This window comes from Hippoglossus stenolepis, chromosome 11 (assembly GCF_022539355.2).
Source record: "Hippoglossus stenolepis isolate QCI-W04-F060 chromosome 11, HSTE1.2, whole genome shotgun sequence".
In the NCBI taxonomy this organism is placed as follows: domain Eukaryota; kingdom Metazoa; phylum Chordata; class Actinopteri; order Pleuronectiformes; family Pleuronectidae; genus Hippoglossus; species Hippoglossus stenolepis.
In genome coordinates this window covers 18,764,165-18,786,659 of record NC_061493.1, presented here as the reverse complement: position 1 = coordinate 18,786,659, position 22,495 = coordinate 18,764,165, and the positions used below count along the sequence as shown (strand labels likewise).

General features: G+C 41.5%; 2 protein-coding genes across 8 annotated transcripts; both read right to left on the bottom strand.

The window, feature by feature from the left end:
- Positions 1 to 418: 418 nt before the first annotated feature.
- Positions 419 to 16,059, bottom strand: LOC118117439 (epidermal growth factor receptor substrate 15-like 1). 7 transcript variants are annotated; one of them, XM_035169645.2, is made up of 24 exons: positions 15,955 to 16,059; positions 15,457 to 15,498; positions 15,262 to 15,351; positions 15,119 to 15,166; positions 14,947 to 15,042; positions 14,751 to 14,816; positions 14,527 to 14,652; positions 14,360 to 14,419; positions 14,007 to 14,273; positions 12,711 to 12,859; positions 11,923 to 12,088; positions 11,619 to 11,681; positions 10,609 to 10,694; positions 10,036 to 10,108; positions 9,754 to 9,915; positions 9,026 to 9,223; positions 8,042 to 8,206; positions 7,499 to 7,607; positions 6,938 to 7,077; positions 6,648 to 6,708; positions 5,217 to 5,302; positions 4,917 to 4,980; positions 3,413 to 3,549; positions 419 to 2,155 (listed from the first exon to the last, which is right to left on the bottom strand). In XM_035169645.2, the coding sequence occupies exons 1-24, from the start codon at positions 15,979 to 15,981 to the stop codon at positions 2,009 to 2,011; spliced, it is 2,628 nt and encodes an 875-aa protein (XP_035025536.1). In that variant the 5' UTR covers positions 15,982 to 16,059; the 3' UTR covers positions 419 to 2,008. The 7 variants fall into 7 exon arrangements, 6 of the variants coding, with proteins under 6 accessions (XP_035025536.1, XP_035025538.1, XP_035025539.1 ...); XM_035169647.2 differs by lacking the exon at positions 3,413 to 3,549 and adding an exon at positions 2,649 to 2,665; XR_004697787.2 differs by having other exon boundaries at positions 2,033 to 2,155; positions 2,649 to 3,549.
- Positions 16,060 to 17,813: 1,754 nt separating this feature from the next.
- LOC118117440 (calreticulin) lies at positions 17,814 to 21,736 on the bottom strand. The gene is made up of 9 exons (XM_035169649.2): positions 21,524 to 21,736; positions 21,016 to 21,117; positions 20,132 to 20,335; positions 19,946 to 20,040; positions 19,632 to 19,841; positions 19,393 to 19,506; positions 19,163 to 19,306; positions 18,980 to 19,072; positions 17,814 to 18,868 (listed from the first exon to the last, which is right to left on the bottom strand). Exons 1-9 carry the CDS (start codon positions 21,729 to 21,731, stop codon positions 18,632 to 18,634), a joined length of 1,407 nt encoding a protein of 468 aa, XP_035025540.1. The 5' UTR covers positions 21,732 to 21,736; the 3' UTR covers positions 17,814 to 18,631.
- Positions 21,737 to 22,495: the final 759 nt, after the last annotated feature.

Genomic DNA, 22,495 nt, shown 5'->3' with positions numbered 1-22,495 from the left:
TTTAAAAAGTTCATAAATGTTTAACATTTTTCTTCTAGTACGTGGTTTTGGTGATTAATCAATATTAAAAACTTTAAACAGAAGTTGATAGAGAGTGGTGTCACGTGTGGGTATAAAACTCTGCTGCAATTCAGTACAAAAAGAGGAAGCACATACTCGGTCAAAAATATACCACGGTGGAAGATGCAAATATGTCACTCTCATTTCCCTTTTCTTGTCACAATATCAATGCAGAACTCAAATAATCTTGAACTACAAGAAAATTATTTTCAAAAAGAAGCAGATTACCATTTAAAATTAAAGTTGACATAATATATCTATATTTACCACTGATGAATAATTTAGATTACAAAATAAATGTATTACTTTGTGTTTCTTTCTTTCTGCGACTGTTATTACAATACTTAACATATTCCAGCAATGTTAAAAATCACTTTTATTCAATTAAAAGCTAGTACACTTCTGAGCAACTTAAAACTCTAATAATTGTTTTAATATATATATATATCTATATAGATATAGATATATCATCATCACATACATACTGTGCAATATAACGTTAAAATGTTGATATGTTGATAAATAAGGCAATGCCACTTTGTCCAGTAGGTGCTGGAATATACAGTGCCTACATTATGTGCCGAATAAACCTGATTAGTGTTTCATAATTACAAGGAAGCCATGTAAGGGCATTTACACAAATGTCCTTCAACTGGATCATTAGATATTAATGCACAGAAAAAACACAGAGCTTAAAAATAACAATCCAATGGTTGATTGGAGCAAAAAGCTAAAAACTTGCTAAAGAGCAGACGTCACTGTGCATGAGTGGTGATGTGAGGGGGAAGAAGGAGAAGAAGAAGATGTAAAAAGAGGAGAAATCTAAAATGTAACAGCACCAGCATAAACAACGTAGGTTTACACTTTTTCCATTTGATAGAGGCTTTTAGTTGTATGGGAGTGCAGGTTGTTTGGGCGTTACAACAAGGCAGCCAATGACAAACCAGCTGACATCAGAGGGGCGGATCAACAGCGCTCCAGGTGAAACCGACTGAACTTTGATCAGAAGAAAGGAAGACCTCCATGATTATCACGACCGACTCAATGACTCTAAACACAAGAAGTTAACTAACTGAAGCTTTGCTATAGGAATAAAATGCTCATCAGTTTCCCAAATCATCACAACTTCTACATTGACATGTATATTCCTGTTGAGGGTTTGACTATATTCAAACGTTTCTTCAATCCACAGACTCTAAGGCCATAAATATAAGATATGCATTCAGAATTCTAAGGAAACACTTGTAACATTTGAAATGAAAATCTAAATCATGCCATTATCATGCCGATAACTAAAATCTAGTCCTGGGCGACGGACTTGGAAATAAAACTATCAATATTTACAGTATATGAACATAACTCTCGCACAAACTCAGGCCAACAGAGTTGTTAGCTTGTATGGTTTGACTTTCTTACTTTCAATATGACTTTTTCGGAGTAATTAAAGGTTATATAAAACAGTTTATACAGTGTACTTTACAAGTTCTTCATACTCAACAGATTCATTGCTTTTGTACACAAATAAAATGGTAAAATATTCTTAAGATTTCCTTATTTGTTTTTTTTTTGCAACATACAGGCTTTTGGTTAAGGCAGGGTGATTAACCACGACGAGATATGGAGCTAGATTTAGGTTGTAGTCGAGAAGCCTTCTGGTTTGGGTTTCGTTAAATCGCTCTGGTCTTGCAGGATGAAGCCAGGCTTAAATCAAGTGGCTCCGTATTGTCCCTGATTATAGTTGCCATGTAGTTTGGGAGCAATGAACCTTAACCGGTGGCTAAATGCAGAGTCATTTGACGGTGGGGGAAACACTGGTGTCTTGCACAAATTGGTAACAGGGGCTGCTAGTCATGTCGGGCCAGTGTCTGTGCTGTTGTCATGCGCCAGAGGACGGAGGACTATAAGGCAAAAGGAAGAGGACTGGAAAGCTGCGGTGGGGCGTGCCTGGTCAGGCGCTGGGCATGTCGGCCCTGCTGAGGGCGATGGCGAACTCAAGGTCCTGCTGCTCCTGGAGCCGGAGCCTCCTCAGCCTGTCCTGCTCCTCCCGCTCGCTCTCCTGCTTGGCCCATTCCAGCTGCTGGTTCTCACTTCCAAACTAGAGCAGGGAAACAAACGTTAGATGTGGACAAAACCCAGGAATGCAGGCTGACATGTCAACACACACACACAAAAAGAGAGACAAATCACTGGACGAAAGCCGATGTCAAACAAAAGGTGGTTGCAAATTTAAAATCAGGCCTAATTTGGCAGAAAGAATTATGTTCACACAACACTGAAATTATTTGAGATATACAACGGTAAGCTGAGAAAAAGAAATGCATAAATCAAGACTTTATAATTCACTGGGACGTCACAAAACAGCAAAGAAATCAGCACTAAAAGCTTAATTAAAAGGATTTCTACGCAAAAACCTCGAGCTACAGCGGTGCCAAAAATCGCTGGTCACATAAATATTCAGGAGCTGGATCAATGTGACTGTGGATACATTGCAAATAATCGTGCTGATGAATCACCCAACTCAGATTCTGCTGTGCGGACAGGTTTTTCACATGCAAAGAATTGACCACCACACCCTCGTACAGTCTTACCTTGACATGTTCGGATCCTGGCAGAAAAACAAAGGTTACAATACAGAGCTCGATATGAAAAAAAAAATGAAACCACACAAATCCCTTTCACAACTGTCATGCTGGCAGGAGGGATAACATAAATTCATGTCACATCAAATGAAACAATCCGGAAACAAAAAAACTGCCATGCATCATCCTCCCACTTGCAAGCACGCTCAGCTGTTAGACTATACACGAGAGCAAAGAAGCGGAAGGCGGAGGACAAAGAGGCAGATTTACTCTGTTGTGCTCTGCTTCCAGGCATATCATGCTTTGACAGAAAATAAGCCTTTAGCTGGTTCTTCAACACTTGAAAAATGCTCCTCCAGTGCTACCTGACCGGGCAAGTTCACGGACTCGCCTACTAACAGTGTGTAAATCCTGACTTCCTGTCTGAGACTACGACGACGAGCATGCGAAGCCCCTTTACCAGACGGTCTAGCAAGTTAACTGGAACTGTCCAAGTCGGCCATGCAAACACACGTATTCTTACTTTCATTCGAAGCTCTGAGGTGTTCTGTCAGTTGTTAGTCAACAGCCAGTAGAAAACAGCAGTCCTGTGATTGCCTTCTAAAGTCACCGTGTGAGGCAGAGTTAACAGAATGAGGCCCAGAGACAGAGCAGCTGACACCTGTGAGCCTGCAGCTCCAGAATCCAGAGCGTGAGATCGAAGGGGTTCGGCAGCTCATGCAGACAAAGGGACGTGATCCGACGGGAAAGAACTGTAAGTAGACTACACTTACAGAGTCAACATGTGCAAAACCCACAGGACAGTCTTTGGATGTTTTACTCGAGTCTGCCGAAACATTAGAGTCTTTAATGTCTGCCGCGGAGCAAACACTCTGGAACGGCTCTGACGCACCCGAACTGAGCACACCCACTGGAGAAGGAAGATATTTAAATAAATACCAAATCCATGTCATAAGAACATTTTTCGAAGGTCTGACTATATGGAGGATAACAACTGTTAGCCCCCTTGGGAAAATAACCTCACACTTCAGAGGCGTGGGTCGTATTGTGTTGCAAAATTTTTACAGGAAGCCTAGATCTCGAAGCTATGTAGATACCCCATGGGTGATGTCTGTTTAAAAAAGGTGTTAACCACATTTATTGAGTAAAGCTGACTGATGCATCGCAGCTTGATAAGCAGAGTGCTGCTTTTTTGGAAAAGAGAATTGAAGAAGATTGACCCACCCTCATCTCCAGTTAGCTCTGAAGACATTTCCTCTAATGATGTATTATTATCTGGCCAGGATTTTTTTTTCCTCATCTTTCCAACAACACAAAAAGGCTGCATCAGCAAACTCACAGGCCTTCGATTTCTCTAATGAAATACTAATTTACTCGTTACACTGCTTCACAAATGCCTGAAAAATTGCTGCAACAGTTAATTCACACCGGTTTACTCGACCAGAACTCGTTGCACAATTGTTCCAGCGATGCAGAACCTTCAGAGCGGCCCACGACTCTGAGTGTGGGCTTCTCACTTCCCCATCATGAACGAAACACATCTCTGGTGCTGGCTCGCTATTTAGTAGTCGATACTCATCTCTACCACTCTGTGTGGTTAAGCAAAGGGGAACACCAACTTTCTCACGCTGTGGCTTCTGCTAAAAGAATAAGTGCAAGGTAACAGCGGAAGGGCATGTGTTGGGCATGTCCTGTCAGCATGTGTGTGACTTTGAACGAGATGAACAGGAGGGTAAATATGTCAGGAGGTTAAATAGCTGAGAAGAGTATTTTTTTTTATAGCATCTCAGTAAATTCACACAGCATGGAGCTACTTAAACAAAAATAAAGTCTTTAAACTGTCTTTATTACACATTACTTTTAGAAACCCATGCTAGGATCATATCCTCCCGCCACCAACTTACTACTACTGTTCTAACTTCAGAAACCTCTCAGAAACTTTTCCTGCACCCTCACAGCTCAACAGGGAAGTGATTTTTTTCCTAATACCATCATGGCATAATAATCCCTGTTAAATAGGACGACAGGCAAACTGAGTACATGTTGTTGCTGCTACATTTTTGTGACAAGTCGCAGCCATAAGAAGTAGAACAGGACGACTTGAAGTTGTACCGACAACAACAGCGTGATAAATCATAAATGGCATCGAATTCAATTAGTTTAAACCAACAATACATGCTGGTTATGAACAACAATAAACCATTAATATCAAGTTAAGCAGCAAGCACGGTCATGTTGGGGCAAGCAAACAAACACGTACATAAATTCAGCACTTACCATAGGGAGGTGCAGGTCGGTTAGGCACACTTTTCTTTGATGGGAGCACTGGGTTGTCTGGTTTCTGTTCACACACAAAGAAAATCCCTCACCTATCACACAGCATGATGACGCCAACAGAAATGTCAGCCAAGATCTAAAGCCTCTGGCCTCATACCAGAGAGACTGTTTTCACAAACGTAATAAACTGGTAAAAAAAATTAAGAAATAAATCACGACGAGAGAAGAAATTAACAACACCGTTTTCCTACAACTTCGGTGGAAAATGATGCTTTATGGTGCAACTGATTCATAACTTACCTTTGACATCTGACTAAAGTCGGCAAAACCACCTCCTTTGCCTCCAAACGACTGGCTTCGAAACGGGTCCACTTTCCCAAACACTTCTGTGACAAGAGTACATTGAGAAGCATTTGGAACATGTGAATACATTTATGGAAAGATCCAGAAACTATAATGAAGTTCAGTCCCCCGAACCACGCATTCAAAAGCATCTCTACATCTCGGGCCTATTCTGAGAGGGCCTGCGTATGATTTCCAGGGGAGGGAATGAGGCATGACCGTTTAATTTTCCATGACATTTTTGAAAAAAAAAAAACCCTGGAACGTAGAGGTTTTGTTTAACCTGACGTATGTATCTGATCAACTAATTAGAGGCGTCAGTTGCCGCAGTGTTAACCAGAACTGTGCCCGGCTTGTTTTGAAGCTCAGTGGTATGCTGCTTAATGAAAAAAAAAACTGCAGATCGTTACAGTGAAAAAACAAAACATTGTAATAGAATATGTTTGTTGTGCATGTGCAACCACAAGAGACCCCATTCATGTGAGCTACGCAGTGTTTTCTTTTACACACAGTCACTGGGCTCAGGGCTACAGATGCCTCTGTGTTCTTGTGGAGGTGTGTAAGCGCTGCAGAGCACTGGCCAGGACCGGCCACTAACTTAAAACAACTTCGGCACTGAATGAGGCAGAGCGAGTCAATAGCAGCAGATATAAAGGCAGGACAGAAGCAGGAATGAACTGGTTAAAGGAGTGGCAGTGTATTCTAGTAGAGCAGGACCAGCAGTCACAGAGTTTCTGTTATGCTTGGATCCTGCGAGCCTCCTGTTTTTCCAGGGTAGGGGGGAGTATTTTTAGTTGGCCAGTAGTTAAATGCGTAGGTACTCAACTAAAAATAGCCCAAAACCACAGGAAAAAGTGAAGCCACAGTGAGTAAAAATTGTTTGCCCCTCATGCCCCCAAAAACATAATCTAAATCTAACACGTCACCCAGAAAAGCAAAGAAGGACTCTTTGAGATGAGTTTCACAACAAGGACGTTCTCTCACGTTCTGACCTCTGTTAATAGAGTCACATTGTGGGAAACCTGCGTGGAAAATCTGCACATATTTAGCACGGGGACGACGAGGCTTTCGCTCTCTTATTTGACCAAGTGCCATGGCAGGAAGTCAGCGTAAAGTACCTTCTACTGCAGTATAGCAGCTTCCTGATTACAATAATAGTAGTAAGAAATACCTCAAATAATATACAAAGGAATCTTTGACAACCTGTTTTTGCTCCGTGTGAAAAGAAAAAACAAATACAAAACAACTTAACAGCCTAAATACTCATTTAAACAGGAAAATTAAGAGTTTTGGACTTGTCTCAGAAACAACAGGGATAAACATGAACTCAGAATAATCTGAATTTAATCATCCTCTGCGAACTGACATCCAATGTGTGCAGCAAAGTACCTGAATCGTTTGGCTTTGGGCTGTTTGATGTGAAGCGATCACCGCCGCTGAAGGCACTTGGCTGGGAAAAACAAGCAAAGCACAAGTTCAGCGGGTGAGCTATTCAAAAGATCTTTTGTAAAATCCATACGCAATGACCACATCTGCATAACTGCGTGCACACAATGGTGAAAACACATCAGGGCTTGTTTCTACAGTATCAGCACCACAGCAAGTCATTAAATGTAGAAAGGAAAACAGCATTTCAGACTATCGAGTTTGATCGCTGAAAAACAGGAGGCGTCTGATACCTTGGCTGGCAGGGAGGGTTTTCTTCCGAAGGGTTCCGAGGATCCGAACAAGTCTGACTTATCCGTCCTCTTAAAGAAATCTTCAGATGAGGTGCCTTTAAAGGGATCGCTTTCTTTAAAAGGGTCTGCTCCAAATGGATCTGGAAAGAGACAGTCATCTTCAGCCTCTGACAAGAAATGATTACCCCCAATTAAGGAGCTTGTGTTTCTTTTCCATAGATCATGATGAAGAAAATCAGGCATGTTTAGGGGACTGATGTATATGTGAATGTGAAATTTGGTGCAGATTCAAATAAAAATCCAGTTCTACAGAATTAAATTGTGGTTTCATAAGGGGAGTGTTAGGCCTTGGTGGAAGTACGCGCTCTACTGAGTGCCATTCAAGATACTGTATGAATATAGTAAATTATTTATATTCTTTCACCGCATGAACAACAAAGACGGTACCTATTCCGGTAGTAAAAGGAAAAGCTTGAGTCAAGTGTTTAGCAGAGCAATCATCCTCAACCCTACAGATATATAGATGCAAATAATAGAGAGATTCAAGAATGTGTTGGAGACCTTTGAAGGGGTCAGACTTAAAGGGGTCTTCTGTCTGGAAGGGGTCGGGTGGAGCCTCCTTAGCACTGCTGGTGTTGAACATGGCGATCTTCGACTTGAAAGAATCATCCTGGTGCATGAAAACAGAAAAACCACCACGAGTTCAGAGAGAGACAACAATAAAAGAAAAGTATGCACACTAACTGAAAAGAAAGAGAACAAACACAGAATATCTAATCTGTAGTTGTAAGGAATGACTTATAGCCACATTCAACAAAAATACCTTTAAATTATAGGAACTAAAAAGTTTGATGAGTGCTGTCGAACTATGAAAACAAGCTTTCAAGAGAGTATTTGTTTTTTAACTCTGGCATCTGAATCGCACTGAACAGGTAAAGTAGGGGTAAGAGTGGTAAAAAAAAAAAGTAATTGTGAAGATTGAAATGCTCCCCACTTTCTCCACTCTGTCTGGGTTTTTGAGGCCAAGCAACCAAAACCAGTCAGGTTTTTCAAGTGGAAAGGTCTAGACGAAAAGAATATATACAGGTTTCATCATCTCCTCACCGTGCTCCTGAATCCTCCGTTCTCCTTCTCGGCAAAACCTTCACTTAAGTCCGGCAGGTTGCTGAAGTTTCCTCCATTGATGTCGCTCAAAGCGCCGTTGTACTGCTCAATGGTCTTGGTCATCTCCTTCTGGCTTTCCTGGATCAGTGACAACTTGCCGCGAGCCTGAGCACACGTACAAATTATGTGATTCCACTTATTATAGTTCATGTATTTGATTTCCCACCTGGCAGAAGTTATTAAACTGATTTGATGCCACATTTTCAAATATAAAAATATTTTTAAAGCAAAGTAGAAGAGTAGAAATCAGGCTTCCGCTGGTTAGTGGTTAGTAGCTGAGTTGATGAAAATCTTATCCAATAGAGCATTTTTTAGACATGAATTCCAGGAAATGTCCGGAAAATTGGGTCAGATAAAACAACAGTAAAATGCCTTGGTAGGTCATGTAGGAGGCAAGACACTTTGTGTTGATCCTGTATAGAAATGCAGTGAATTCTCATTTTCCTGCTTGGGCTTTTCACATGGGCTCACTCTGACATTTTACAAGACGGCTGTCGTGAAAAACTCCAGAAATGTCGCTCGGACATTTGTGTTCTCACATGCAGCCCCACCGAAAAAAATATCCTGGGCTCAGTGCATATCTGGAAGCAGCTTCCAACAGTTTCGTTTCAGTGTGCTTCAGAGCATGAATCATAAGCAGGACAATGATCGGGAGAAATGAAAGTAAAACTTATGTTTCCAAAAGTGAACTTGCTGCATGCACAACACGATTTCCAGCTAAATAAAACATATTGCAGATAGTATATGAAATATAAAAACCTTTCTACCTCCAGTCCTGCATTATGACTGAGTATCCTGAGCTAATATTTGTGTGAACAACTAAACCTATCTAACTTTTCAATCTTATCTTTGTGCTACAAAACAGTGAGTTAATCAGTTACTTGAGAATCTTGTGTAACCTGTTGTCTCCACATCTGCACTGACCTGGTTGATCTCTTCCTGGGTGGTTTTGAGCGACTTGATGATGCTGTCCAGCTGGACCTGACCAGAGAGCAGGCTCTGCTCCAGCTGGGCCTCCTCGCCCTGCAGCCGGCCCAGGTCTGCCTTGGTGCGGCTCATTTCATCCTCCCTGCTCTGGACGTCGCTCTCCTGAGAGCGGATCTGGCTCTGCAGGGACGATATCTGATACGTGCATGCAGAACCGAAAGAGGGAAGCTTTATATTCGTAGACTTGTTTTTTGAATATGAGTTTGATTCGTTAATTTAGTTTTGCTTGTTTGGACAAATTAAAGCAGTAGTGTTTAGTATTATTTAAGCTTGCTCTCAAGAGAAGGAAAGAAACCTCAGTACAGTAAGATGATGATGATCATTATACCTCAAATCAATTAGAAGTGCAATGCTTCATGTACTAACATATTTATCATGTCCCAAAAAAAGATTACACACCACACTTACACTGTAAAACACTGTGACTGTTTAAAAATAATAACGTATAACCGACTGACCTCAATGCTTGACTGAGCGTTCATGTGGTGTAAAAATAATCAGAATGAATGCACAGTAATATCTGTAACCTGACTCCAAATACACCACTCTCTGCTTAGTAAAGACATTTCAAAACAATAAGATGAGAACTGTGTATAATCATATCACCAGAAGCAGAATATTTAATACAATAGAATTTTTGTTATGTATTTTAATAAGTCTCTGACCATTTGAGATTCCTCCTGGCACTTGATCTTGACGTCGTTGAGCATCCCTTCCAGCTTGGAGCGCTGCTGGTCCATCTCCTCCAGACGCTCCTGGGAATCCTGCTTTTGGGAATCCAGGTCCTGCAGGCTGCTGCCTTCCCTGTCCAAGTCATTCTGCATATTCTGAGGGTCCGAGAAACAATCATACCAGGAGTTTTAGAAACCAAGCACTGAGATGAACTGCAACTCGTGAAATACAAATTCACTGATGTTTGACTATAAATTACCTCTACTTAGCCTTACCTGAACGTCACTGTTTTGCTGCTTGATGGCATCCTCCTTTTCCCTGATCTCCTGCTCCATGATGAATTTCTCTCTGTCGGTGAAGCACGTAGGAGGAGAGCATGGGAATCAAGTAAGAAATTATGTTATCAAAAGAGCCAACTCAGCTATGCTGTGAAAAAACATTTCAAACTTGAAATCAGAAAAGATGAGGTATCTGTTGCAACCATCTGATCAGTATTCTTTTATTTCCATGGACTAAGCATGCTTAAAGCACTAAAATATATCAGAATATTTAGTATATAATTGTAAACATTTGAAATACAAATTTATATTTAGTCCAACTGAAACTTTCAATGCATGTCGATCGCCTTACAAAGTATTAGTAAAGCTTCATGGTGATATTGTTTTCTTTGCAGAGTCTCTCTAGGAATAAAAAAAACACTAAAAGGAACAATAAACTAAAACTAATGTTTTAAAAGAGCTTTGATCCTGAGCCTCAACATCACCTCACTGCAACCTTTCCTCCTTTTTCTCAGAGGAAATGAAACAAAACTATCCTTTCCTCCTTATACTCAGGGTGCACGGGCTCACCTCTGCAGCTGAGCTATTTCCTGACCGAGGTCATCCAGCTCTCTGATGCCTGTCAGCTCGGCCGATCCTGTGGAGCTGTTGCTGTCCTGAGGCCAGAGACATTGAGGCAGATGAGTACGAGAAAATGAAGGCAGGGTAAGAAGGTTCACTGTAGGACGTGAGGGTGATGGAGGGTGAGAACAGAGACACAGAGAGTGGCAAACGGCAGCTGGGACAGGGAAATGATTAAATGGATGCGATTAAGGTCTTAGCAGAAATGTTCTAATGTGCAAAGGGGGGAAAAGGGGGGAGAAGGAGAGCAGAGGGGAGAAGGAGAGGTATGCAGGAGGGAAGAGGAGCTCCCCACTGATCAGTCTAACAAAACAAAAGACAGGAAGGAAATACAAACACCTCGCACAGCTAGGGAGGGAGCCAGAGATTCAGACAATAGAAAAAGAGAAGTGCACATAGGACAAGGCAGAAGAATGTAACACCACAGTGACATCTGTCTTATCGATGAGTGTCCAACATCAGGCTTATAACAAATTAATGAGTTTCAATTTTTAAAAAAAATCTGTGAGAGCACTTGTGAAAGATTTACCAAAGTGTGTGTAATTCTACTTTAGTCCTTTGAATGCTCTCAGACTTAATTGTATTTTTGCTCTATTCGTAACATCAATTGCTTAATTATAAACACACTACTTGTTATAATTGAATTGGTAAGCACATTTTGATTGACATTAGTTGGCACTGGGTGCAGTGATGGGCCATTGCTGGTGAAGCTCCAGCAGGTGGCAGTGTGAGCCATAAATGCAGCTAAAGTTAAACTAATTTCGCAGAAACAACCAAAAATGTTGACAAAAGCGAAAAAGACCTAAGATGTCCTGTGCTTACTTCTGTTGGGAACATAACTTGGTAAACTGATGTGTAATAAAAAAGGAACAAGGTGTTTACACCCAGTACTTCAGACAGAGATGGAGAATATGACAGTACAAGAGCACCACCTTGTGACACAAAGCTAAACTACTCACTCTGCGCATACTGGCAAGTGCAGCAGGTTCAGGCCTCACAGAGGACAGAAGGCCCCCATAGCTCTGTTCGGTTGGATAGAGAAGAGGTCATACAAAGAAAAAGCATATAAACAGGGTTGCAGAGCAAAGGCTAAAAGGCCAAAGAGCAAAAGTCTGAATTCAAAATGCTGCAGTTGCAGGGAAACGTAGACTCCTAAGGTACAGAATCAGATGACAGTGATAATATTTGTTTTGGAAAAGAGAGAATTTGAATAAACAGAGAAACATAAAGACGAAGCAGGAGTGCGCGGAAGTCCGGACTCACGGGAACCGTTGCTGCTGTTCCAGTCCTTTCTGAGGGGGGAATCATGTCTGGGGTGAGACTGGAGGGAGGGTCGACACCTTTAGTGACCTTCTGCTGAATCAGATACATGGCCAGAGAGAACTGCTCATGGTTCAGCTTTCCCGTCTGTTTAGTGTCGGCCAATCCCCTGCAGACAGAAGGGTAAACTTTACTCAGAAAACTCATATACCGGACACTTTGTGAGATAATAATAATATCGGAGCACGTTTAACCATTTCCACTGACGCACTTAAGAGGCGCTTCAAGTTTTCTCACTTATGCGTGAGAAAATGTAATGATTCAAACTGTCCAAAAGATGGTGCTATGGTACTGAACCTGATCAAACTTGCAGCACATGTGAATGAGTCACTGAGCCCTTCTCAGGTAGCCAGGTATGACAGCATGAGTGTGATTGGATCATTTTATCTTGACAATGAAAAGGCCATTTAGATAATAAATGTAGTTTTTCCAGGCAGGACAACAAAATGTGGGATTTTAGTTTTATTCTTTTTAGATTTTAGAGACCTGATGTTAACATCCGTCCTGAAAGATCTGATGACTAGTTTGGCATTAAAATGTGTCTCCTGTCAGCACTTGTGATTGGATCTCACCTCCCCACTCTATATGCAAATAATCACACAAGTCATTTGTGTTCACAAGGACCAAATTAGGTTGGTTATATCCAGTGTGTGTGTTGTGTGTTTGTGTTGGTGCAAGCTAGAGAGAAAGAGAGAGAGATATTTAGGATCTGAACCGAGATGTGGTCTCACCATATCTGCGCCAACATCGTCTGGGAAAGACTGGACTGCATAAAGATCTCTATCACCTCGGTGCCAGTGACCAGGCCGTCACCGTCTGAGTCCGTTTGCTTGAAAATGTCTTTATATCGCTCCCTGTCAGCCACCCAGTTCACCACCGGCTAGAATAAGCAGAGAACAACAATTATGTGATTTCAAAACATCTACAACAAAATCCTGGGACTCCAGGGAGAATAATTACTATGAATCTTCCCCTTGATGAAAATGCAATGCTTTGCTCATCAGCTGTTTCCCACAAACAGCCTGGCCCACGTTCACACCCATACTGGAAATGTGATCACTGTCACTAAATAAACTAATCAGATTGACAGTGAGTAAACAAGAACATTTCACAGTATAAATATACCATATTACACGAGGATCCCTACAAAATATGGTATTTAGTTTTTGGTATGAGAGAGAATTTACCGCTTTAGTGAGGCTAAAAATAGCTTTAAACGAAAATTTAAATGACATTCATTGAGAAAAATTGCCATGAGAGCCACGTCAGGTAATTGTGGTAAGACTGTGAGCAGAGAACCTCATTTCCCTTCACTCTCAGGGAAACCTGTTCCTCCAAGTCGCAGGTGAAAGATCACTTCACAATGCTTGGAGCAATGTGGCAAAACAAGTCCAGTCATTAGCAATAGAAGAGCATCAATACATAATATGTTGGTTTCTTTGCGATGCCAGGTCCTGCCCTTCTGACACTTATTTGATGAGGAGCAGGATGTGTGTTTATTTAACATTTTCACATTGTATGTCTACTTACAAAACTCTCTATATCCAGAAACAGACATCCTCATACAGTACATGGGATTACCCTGGATACAGGTCACTGCACTTAGAGACATATATGAAGGATGTGTTATTTTTCTAAAACAATCAATCCAATCAGTAAGGAATCTGTACCAATGACATCAGACAGCTAATTAAAGAGGTGACACCAATTGTTTTTACTGGATGTAAGTATAGTTTTTAATAGAGAGAGAGAGAGAGAGAGAGAGAGAGAGAGAGGCTGGAAAATAACTCCCTATAACAACTCTGAACTTGTAATATAATGTTATAAAATCTATAAAATAAAAGTTATAAAATAGTTTTTGACTAAATGAGTTGAAGTACATTAGAGTCATGGAGTATATCATATAAATGAACATTAGTCTCATTATTTCATGTGATAATTCACACTGTTTCTATATTGGGGTGTAACATCATTTATTCCTAACAGCACCTCAAGACAAACCCAAGTGAGGAGGTGAGGTGACATACCTGTGTGCTGGATTTGAAGGAGTGTTTTGGAGAGAGGTTCACAGCACTGATGCTGAGGGGAGTAGAGCTGCTCAGAGGAGGAGTGCTTCGCAAGGAGTCTTTGAAAGGACCATGGCCGGATGGAAACCCCGACAGACCAGGCAGCACAGCCACAGCACCGGGCATTGCACCGGCAGACTTCTTCCTTTTGGAAGGGGGGATGAGGGAAGCGGGTAGGCTCGTCGGGACGGGCTCCTGCTCCATGGCTCGATACACCAGATGCATGGCCTAGACAACGGGGAAATCAGTTCATTTATGTGATTTAATCTGTTACATTTTTTTGTTATATCAAGTATTTTTTTCTATTAGCTTACCACTGTGAACTCATCTTTGTCCAAAAGCCCATCTTTATCGACATCACTTAGGTCCCAAATCTATGGAAACAGTAATGAAATGCAAAAAAAATAAAAATGATTTAGCTGCTTTGAATTGTTAAAATTGTGTTGTGTGTGGGTATAATCACTCTAAAGCGTCACGTCACCTTTCCTAACACATCCAGAGGTAGCTTGGAGTTTATCAAAACGGGCCGGACTTTATCCCCAGGGAGGAGACCCTTCACAGGACCCAGACTCTCAAAAATACCCTCAAACTTCCCTTTTTCCTCAGGCTGGGAGAGAAAAAGAAAAAACTCAAGATTAGATGACGAGCTTTACTCTCTTATATCTTCAATAATGTTTTTTATTTTTTTAAATACTACCACCTCACCCTTATTGCCCACTGTGAGTCAGGCGCTGTCGTGGGAGCACTTAACAATGGGCTGCTGCTGTCTTTCTGTAAAAGACAAAGTGAGAATAAGGTCATTTTCAAGACAAACACAGGAACAAATGCAGGAAGCTCCAGGAATGGTCAGTTCCCCAACTGCCATTTGTCCCTCTGTTGCACACTCCATTTCAACACTTACAAATTTTGGGGCCGCTAGGATTTGGTTGAGGTTGTTAAGGCTGATGTCATTTCCCCCCTGTGCTGAGGCCACCAGCCTCAAAGCGATGAAGAAACCCTACGAAAGAGGAAGAGAGGGTGTTAAACGCACACATCAGCAATCACTGCAAACGTACAGAGGAATTCAGTGTTACCCTCTTGTCCAGATATCCTTTTCGTTCCGAATCTGCCAAATCCCAAACCTAAGGGAAACAATAACAAAACAATCTAGAAGCCATAGATTATTAAATATACACTCTGTGTGTGTCTCATGTGTTTTCGTGTGTTTGAAACCCACCTTCCCCAATGTGCTGTCCGACAGCCCGGACTTCTTAAGGAACTGAGCCGAGTCTACAGCTGATATTCTGCCAGTGTTCCCAGGATCCAGCTACACAAGAGTCAACACACAAGCATGAAGTGGACACATGGAGACACAACTGTGTTTGTTACAGCGATAGAACTGAGTGAACAGTAGCTGCAGTGGACGTCTCACCTGTCTGTAATAGTGTTCATAGGCTGGGTTTCCACCCGATAGCTGCAGAGGGCAGATGGGAGAGGGAGAAACACAACAACAGCAGCTGAGTCACAGTGAGAGAGTAGACAAACTGGAGCTGTTAGTTCACAGGGAGACACTCTTACACACTGAAGAGGATAAACACAGCTAACGTTAGCTAGCTGCACACATTGGCTCTGGTTCCACTTTAACGATGGTAAACAGGTGCCACTGTCGTTGTTAGCGTCCCTGTGCTAACAACGGTAGCTTCCCTCCTACATGAAAGAAACCTACAGTAACTTTGTTATCTTCACTTCAACGAGCCAACCAACTCTTTCCCCCCCACAACGAAACGTCCCTGCTACGGCTCCACAGCCGGGGATTCACCGTGGTTCGCCCAGCAGCGGGGAGGTGACCGCACAGGGACACTGTCCCCGTCCCTGGATGGTGAGCAGCTTTTCATTTAACAGGCTTTTCGGGACATATTTCGCTTCTTACCTGACTGAGCGTCATGAGCGCCGCCATATTTCCTGGTGTCTCGGGAGCGCGCACACGCCCCTTAAGCGAGGAGACGCGGGGCCGAGCGGAGGGAGAGGGCGGAGAGGTTCCGGGAGGAAACCGTCTGAGTCACAACACCGGGGGGCCACTGACCTGGGTTAACCGGGCCCAACCGGGACGAACCGGGACTAACCGGGACAGGAGCTTGGACGGAGTGAACAAGAAAGCCAAAACAGAGCCAACAAAAATATTACTAGTATCAGGAAGAATATGTTTTAATGGGATTTACTTGGAAGAGCTGCAATCCGCCCAAAGCATGGTGTACTTGTTTGAGTGACAGCTATGATTTAGTGGCTGTTAAACTTGTATTGTGACAAGAAAAGACTGGATTGTTATCATATTTATAACTGTGGCCAAACAAGTGATAAAAGAAAAAACATGGATGGATCCAAATGTATAGTATGAAGCAAATACTATTGATTATCATCATTTTATTTAATTTGTTCATTACATTCTAGAGCGTTTCATCCATTAAATGTCGCTTTCATTCTTTATCATCTCCAAAAAGCTCAACCTGAGGAATTACAAATGTATTTATTTTGACCAGCAGCACATAATCCACACATATTCATCTAATTAAACCAATTCAGCTTCAGAGATTCCACTGTTCTCATATATGAGTAACTCTCGGGCCAGTCCCTGAGTAAACATTTTCGCTGTTTCCATTTTATATGTTCTATTTCTATTAAATTGGGTTATTATTAACTTGTAATTGTTCCATACGTCATTCATTTGCAGCAGTATGTGTTTTCTCAAAAACATCACATCCCTTAATAACCTGATCATTACATCTTTAAATCTCATTCATTACAACAACCAGTCTGACAATTATTCTACCTTCTATAAGAGCAAGGAAGTATAAAAGAAATATAATAGACATTATGTATACAATTGAAACAGAATATATACAGTGGAATGCATTGCACATTAGCCACTGAATTCCACAGATAGGATTGAGTATTAAATGGATAATAGATATCGTAAAATTAATATCAAAGACAGAAAGTCTCCAATCTTATGTCAACCCATTTTAATTGATGTGTGTGTTATTGTCTTGTTAGTTGGTCTCTGGACTCTTTATTGTATCATTCAGTCTTTACTTTTCTCACTACTTTATATTGTAATTCTATGTGTTTACAGACAGAAATGTTTGTTAATTCAACCTGAAAAGTTTCTTTGTGGTTGAAGTTGATTCGACGTTAAAGAAACGTTTCTACAGCGTTTTTACATGTTGAAAAAGAGTCACTGAAACACTAAAGGTCAAGTTTTTACAATTACAAGTGAGTCTCAGCTGTCAATCATAATGTTTCGAACCCTGTTTTATAGCATCAAATAACTGGAAGTCCATAAAGTCAAAAATATATATTTTTAAAAATGTATTTGACGTGTACTGGGACTTTTTGGTTTGGTCCATGACACACAAGATGCAGGGTATATGACCCACACTGCAGCCGGCCACCAGGGGGCATTCGAGAAGCTTTGGCTTAACTTTACAGGAACAGTCATACAGATCATCCTTATATACAAGATTACCCACCCAGCAGTGTGGGCAGCAGGCCCTCAAATCCAGTTTGTAGTACTTTGACAAAGTGCAATTTCTTGGATAGTCTTAGCACTCCATTTCCAGTACCTTTATTTTTCTGTAAATATTTTGTTTTTAATGACATTGTTTATTGAGGTCGCGTCTTGTCAAGAAACCACCTGACTCTGGTATTGCAGCAGCGGTACTGACTGGTTTCTGTAATCTGAAGTTTCTGGACATGCATATAAAATTAAAAAAATATGACAATAAGGCAATATGGTTATAATCTTTTAATAAAAACTTTGGTATCAATAACATTCTGTCCAATAAAAATAAGTTTGACCCTAAGTGATGTCATGAGTCATACCAGGGGCTCGCTCACTGTCTGTTTCTCCAGACTTTCAGGAAACAATGCATGGCCAATCACATTCCCATGAATACATGTTGAATTCATGTCATTTCAATGTCAGAAAACATTTACACTTCAGATTTCATTCAAGTGTGCCTTAAAGAGTGTAGAAAGGAAAATAAAAACTCAGTGCCAAAGACATAACCAAAATAAGTTACACTACAGACTGGAATTCTGTATTTTGTGATTATTTTTACTGTAACCTTTACAGTTTTTGCTAATATCATGTCCGGTTATGTGCATTCTGTGTTTCAACCAGGCTGAAAGAGAATTTTTAAGTCAACATATGATTGTCTCTATTCTCCACCGATCATAATTTGCCATATCATCAAACTTTTAATCACAGATGAGTGAGTGTGCAAAGGGAATCTGCAAATAACATGAATGTGTAAATCAAGGAAAACAAATCTAGAAAACAGAAGATGTCAGCGCCTCCTTATTTTCTGTTTTGACAAAACGAGGGATGGACTTTGTCGTTGGAAAACCTTATAAATCAACAGGGCAACATCAAGACCAAAATGAAAGAGAAACTACGTCCGTTAACACCCACCTGCCCCACTTCACTACATTTGCCCCCCCAAGTTGGGTCGTGTCCAGATCTCAGGGAAAGGATGCACAGCAGCCACATTACCCCTGGGAAATACAGGACAGAGTTTCTAAAGGAGGGACAGAAAATCTCTGGCTCCTTAAAGCTCATCTTTAAGTTTTGCTTCCTCTTCATCCATTTCTGAAAGTGCCTCTTCCATTTCATCCTTTGCGTCTTCCTCATCCTCCTCATCATCTTCTTCATCTTCATCCTCGTCATCTGCTGCTGCTTCTTCTTCTTCTTCAGCTTCAGCTTCAATATCTTGTTCTTTGTTCTTCTCGTCCTCTTCTTTTCGTTTCAGGTCATCTTGCTCCTGCTTCATTTTCTTCTCTGGTTCCTGTGAGGAAAGTTAAGATAATTACAAACCGTGTCCCTGGCTAATGTATTCGGTTTCTCCCCGACAATAGTTTCATGTGTTGTATATGTAACAAAATATATATCAATGTACCTTTGTCGCACCCCACGTCTCGTTTCCTATGTCCTCTGCTTCCTTCACGTCATCTGAGATCAGGAAGTTGTCAAAAATGGTACCGGATTTCACCTGAGATGAAAAGTAAAACATGTTAAACTGGTGATAAATATCACTGCAACAATAACAGGACTATTTAAAGAGGATCTCTTTCTCTCTCACCTGCCACAGATCAAGACCTAAAACTCCAACGTTATCAAACTTGTAGATGCTGGAATCTGCGCTGTATTCAGGGTTGTCAATCTCGGGATGCACCCATGATCCTTTGTAGTTGGGGTTGTCGATCTGTTTGGGTTTCCATTCTCCCTGTAACAATAAATGTTTATGAGTCATTAACACTGAATTTTAGGCATTTCTCAGATAGAACGATCATAAAAAACATTTTAACATACCTTGTACTCTGGGTTGGGGATCATGGGTGGCTCCCACTCTCCATCCATATCCACGTCCCAGTCTTCAGGCTTTTTAGCATCAGGGTCTGGAATGTTTTCAGGTCTGTCCCACTCCTAAAGAGGAAAACACACACAGCTATGAATGAAAGCTCCTTAAAGCACAGGACTGAAGTGGAAAACCTGTCAGCATTTGAGGTTGATAAACATGATTACGTAGTTATAACAGTAAGCTCATCTACCTCAGGCTTGGCATCATCAGCATCGTCAACCTTGGCACGATCATCCCAGTCCTCTGGCTTCTTGGCCTCAGGGTCCTTAACTTTCTTAGGAGGCAGGAGGTCCCAGTCTTCCTCCAGGCTGCCAGATTCCACCTTCTCATTGTCAATTTTCACCTCATAGGTCTGATCTGGATTCAGGATCAGTGTGTACAGGTGGCTCAGCTCATCATCCTGCAAGAAACAGATGTGATTGGATTTAACTACTGGAGCAGAGGCGATGCATGTTTGCATTGTATTAAGGTATAAAATAAATCTAATTTAAAAGTCAGAATTACCTTGCACTTGATCTCTTTCTTGATTAGGTGATTCTTGCCTTTGTAGTTGAAGATAACGTGGACTTTCTTTGTGCTGTAGCCACAGATATCAGGACCTGAGCAAAATAAATTGAATTAGAACATTTTGCAAATCTCGTTGTTGTAACATTCAGTGTTTTTTCATTTTCTGTGACCGTCACCACTTACCAAACATGATGTAGTACGAGGAGTCTCCATGCATTGCAGTCTGCTCCAAATCAGCAGGGAAGACCTTCACATAGCCACCGCCGCAATCGATCTTCTGCTCGTGCTTCACAGTGAACTGAATGACCAGAGACTTGCCCTCGTTGCTGAAAGGCTCAAAACGGGTAGAGGAGGCATAGAAACGAGCGTCCTGACTGGTCTGGAGACCTGAGATACAAAAGGACAAAAATAAACCTTCAGCAAAACAGGTTCTCTTCAGCGTACTTTACAAAAATGTAAAAACTCCAAGAAGAGATGTTCTGATAACAGCGTGGGAAATGCCTCTGATGCTGCCAAAAAAATTCTGGGTTGGGCACTGAGGTTAAACCAGTTTACGGAGGTTAAGGGTCTTGTTTATTTCAGTGAATATTAAAGCTGTAGAATCAAGTTGCATCAGACCAACACACGTAGTGATTCTTCCACAGATCAGAGGAGACAAAAATGCTGTATTGATAATTTTAAATGTAAATTAAAACCCCACCTATTCAGTCTGGTATTCATAAAGCATTTCACAATTTTATAGTTTTACTATCTATTTCATAGGTAAGGCCATTTTGTTTTTACTCAAATTACTTTCACTTTCTCTTATGGTCTACTTTTCTATTATGTATTACTTTGTAATGCATTTATCTCTACATCCAAATGTTTTTAACACATCAATGTTTTGTCAATCACTTTGAATTGCATTGGATTTGTTGCCTCATCGATGGAGTTTGATTGATCTGTCGAGCTCTTACACTTTATTGATCTCTCAGAATTTACACCAAACTCGTTTTAGGATCTTTGAGGCCCTAATGCAAATACATGCGATTCTCGTGTGAAGATACGTGGAGTAAAACCTCATTTACCTTTGTCCTTCTCTGCATCTCCGTAGAAGTCCCCAGCCGTCAGCTTCCACTCTCCGTAGTCAGACTTGTGTTTGGAGCTCACCCAGCGACTTCTCCATTCATCTGCACACACCAGGGGGAATTTAAGCTTTCAGACACACGCAGCCACTTCCAGATAACAGTCACACAACAAATACAACTATCCCTGCAGGTTTAACCCATTTAAAAAAAAAAAAAACCTGCAGACTCCACAACTTTGGGGCTGGAACGTGTAAACTTCAGCGGGGTGGGACGTCGCGTCTGCTAGCTAGCTTCGGGGCCTTTGCTAAAGTGAGCTAGCTAGCAAGCTACTTTACCGCATGAAAGTGAGACGTCTGGTGTTTACACTCGATCCCGTGAACACAGGGAGACTTCGACATAAAACCCCAATGTACAATTTACAGGTAAAAATTGCAAGGAATTTAACACACGATTTGGATTTTAACTCCAAACCAGCGAGTGTCGAGCACAACCCACACTGGAAACTCACCCCCGTCCAGGAACTCCTCCCGCAGGTACACCTTAGCATGTGCGCAGTAAAGCGCTACAACCACCGCTGCTACACCGAGGACCTTCATCGTTCTTCTGCCCCAACGCGACCTGCTGCTGCCGGGGAAGTGTCTGCTGAATGGAAACCGAGAGGAGGAAGAGAAGGAATATTTTAGAGTCGCTCCAGCGAACAGATGTCTCCCTGTCATTGGCCGGGGACGTGCCGCGCCTGGACCAATCACAGGAGACCACGAAACATATGTCTTCCGCGGTCTGCTGATCCGGGAACCGGTTGTGTCATGTCCCACGTGTTGTTGTGGGAGCCATCCGGCAGAGGGCGCCAAATACCAAGCCCCCCCCACCCACCTGTCCTTAGGTCCTCTCCTGTGTGGCCCTGATGTTAGCTTAGCCTGTGTTTGGTTATCACAGTCAATGCTAACATCCAGGGTAAGATAGCGACCAGAAATAATTAACTGTACTAATTATTGACAACTCTGACCTTTGGCCTTTACTTTTAAATGAGCCACTTTGGAGCTTGTTTACTGTTACAGTGTTTGGCTCAATGTTAGTTAAAAGTTAAAAGTAACTAGCATTTGGCTCCCTACCTGAAGTATAATTTATTTACAAGTGTGCACATTACATGCGATAAATGTCACTTTAGGGGGTATTTCCCAATTGTATTGTCTCACAGACTCTCATGGGAAAATGACCCTTTTATGTTTTATGGTGAGTTGTGACTGTAGGAGCATCAAGTAATACGAGGGCTTGTTAAAGTCTGAGATTCTGCGCCTCCCCTAAGTCACAGCTGGAAAAAAGTGCCTCCTCATCACACTTTATACTCCTTGCCTGTAGTTTTGCTCATTTTGTGGATGCCTCTGTTGTCAAGTTTGACATAAATTAAGACACCTCATATAGGTCTATAAGGTCCATGCTGAAGTATGTATTAGTTTCTCTGAACAGTGAACCAGTTCTC

Bases quoted from the DNA above. Each gene is read 5' to 3' on its own strand.
- LOC118117439 (XM_047341909.1), bottom strand. From the start codon at position 15,981: ATGGCGGCGCTCATGACGCTCAGTCAG. The intron at 14,420-14,526 runs GTGACGTGACGC...CTGTTTCCATAG, and splicing joins CTCTGGATGTGTTAGGAAAG to ATTTGGGACCTAAGTGATGT. The intron at 4,981-5,216 runs GTAAGTTATGAA...GTGTGTGAACAG, and splicing joins ACTTTAGTCAGATGTCAAAG to AAACCAGACAACCCAGTGCT.
- LOC118117440 (XM_035169649.2), bottom strand. From the start codon at position 21,731: ATGACAGGGAGACATCTGTTCGCTGGAGCGACTCTAAAATATTCCTTC. The intron at 21,118-21,523 runs GTGAGTTTCCAG...TGGTGTGTGCAG, and splicing joins GGAGGAGTTCCTGGACGGGG to ATGAATGGAGAAGTCGCTGG. The intron at 20,041-20,131 runs GTAAGTGGTGAC...TATTTTGCTCAG, and splicing joins CTCGTACTACATCATGTTTG to GTCCTGATATCTGTGGCTAC.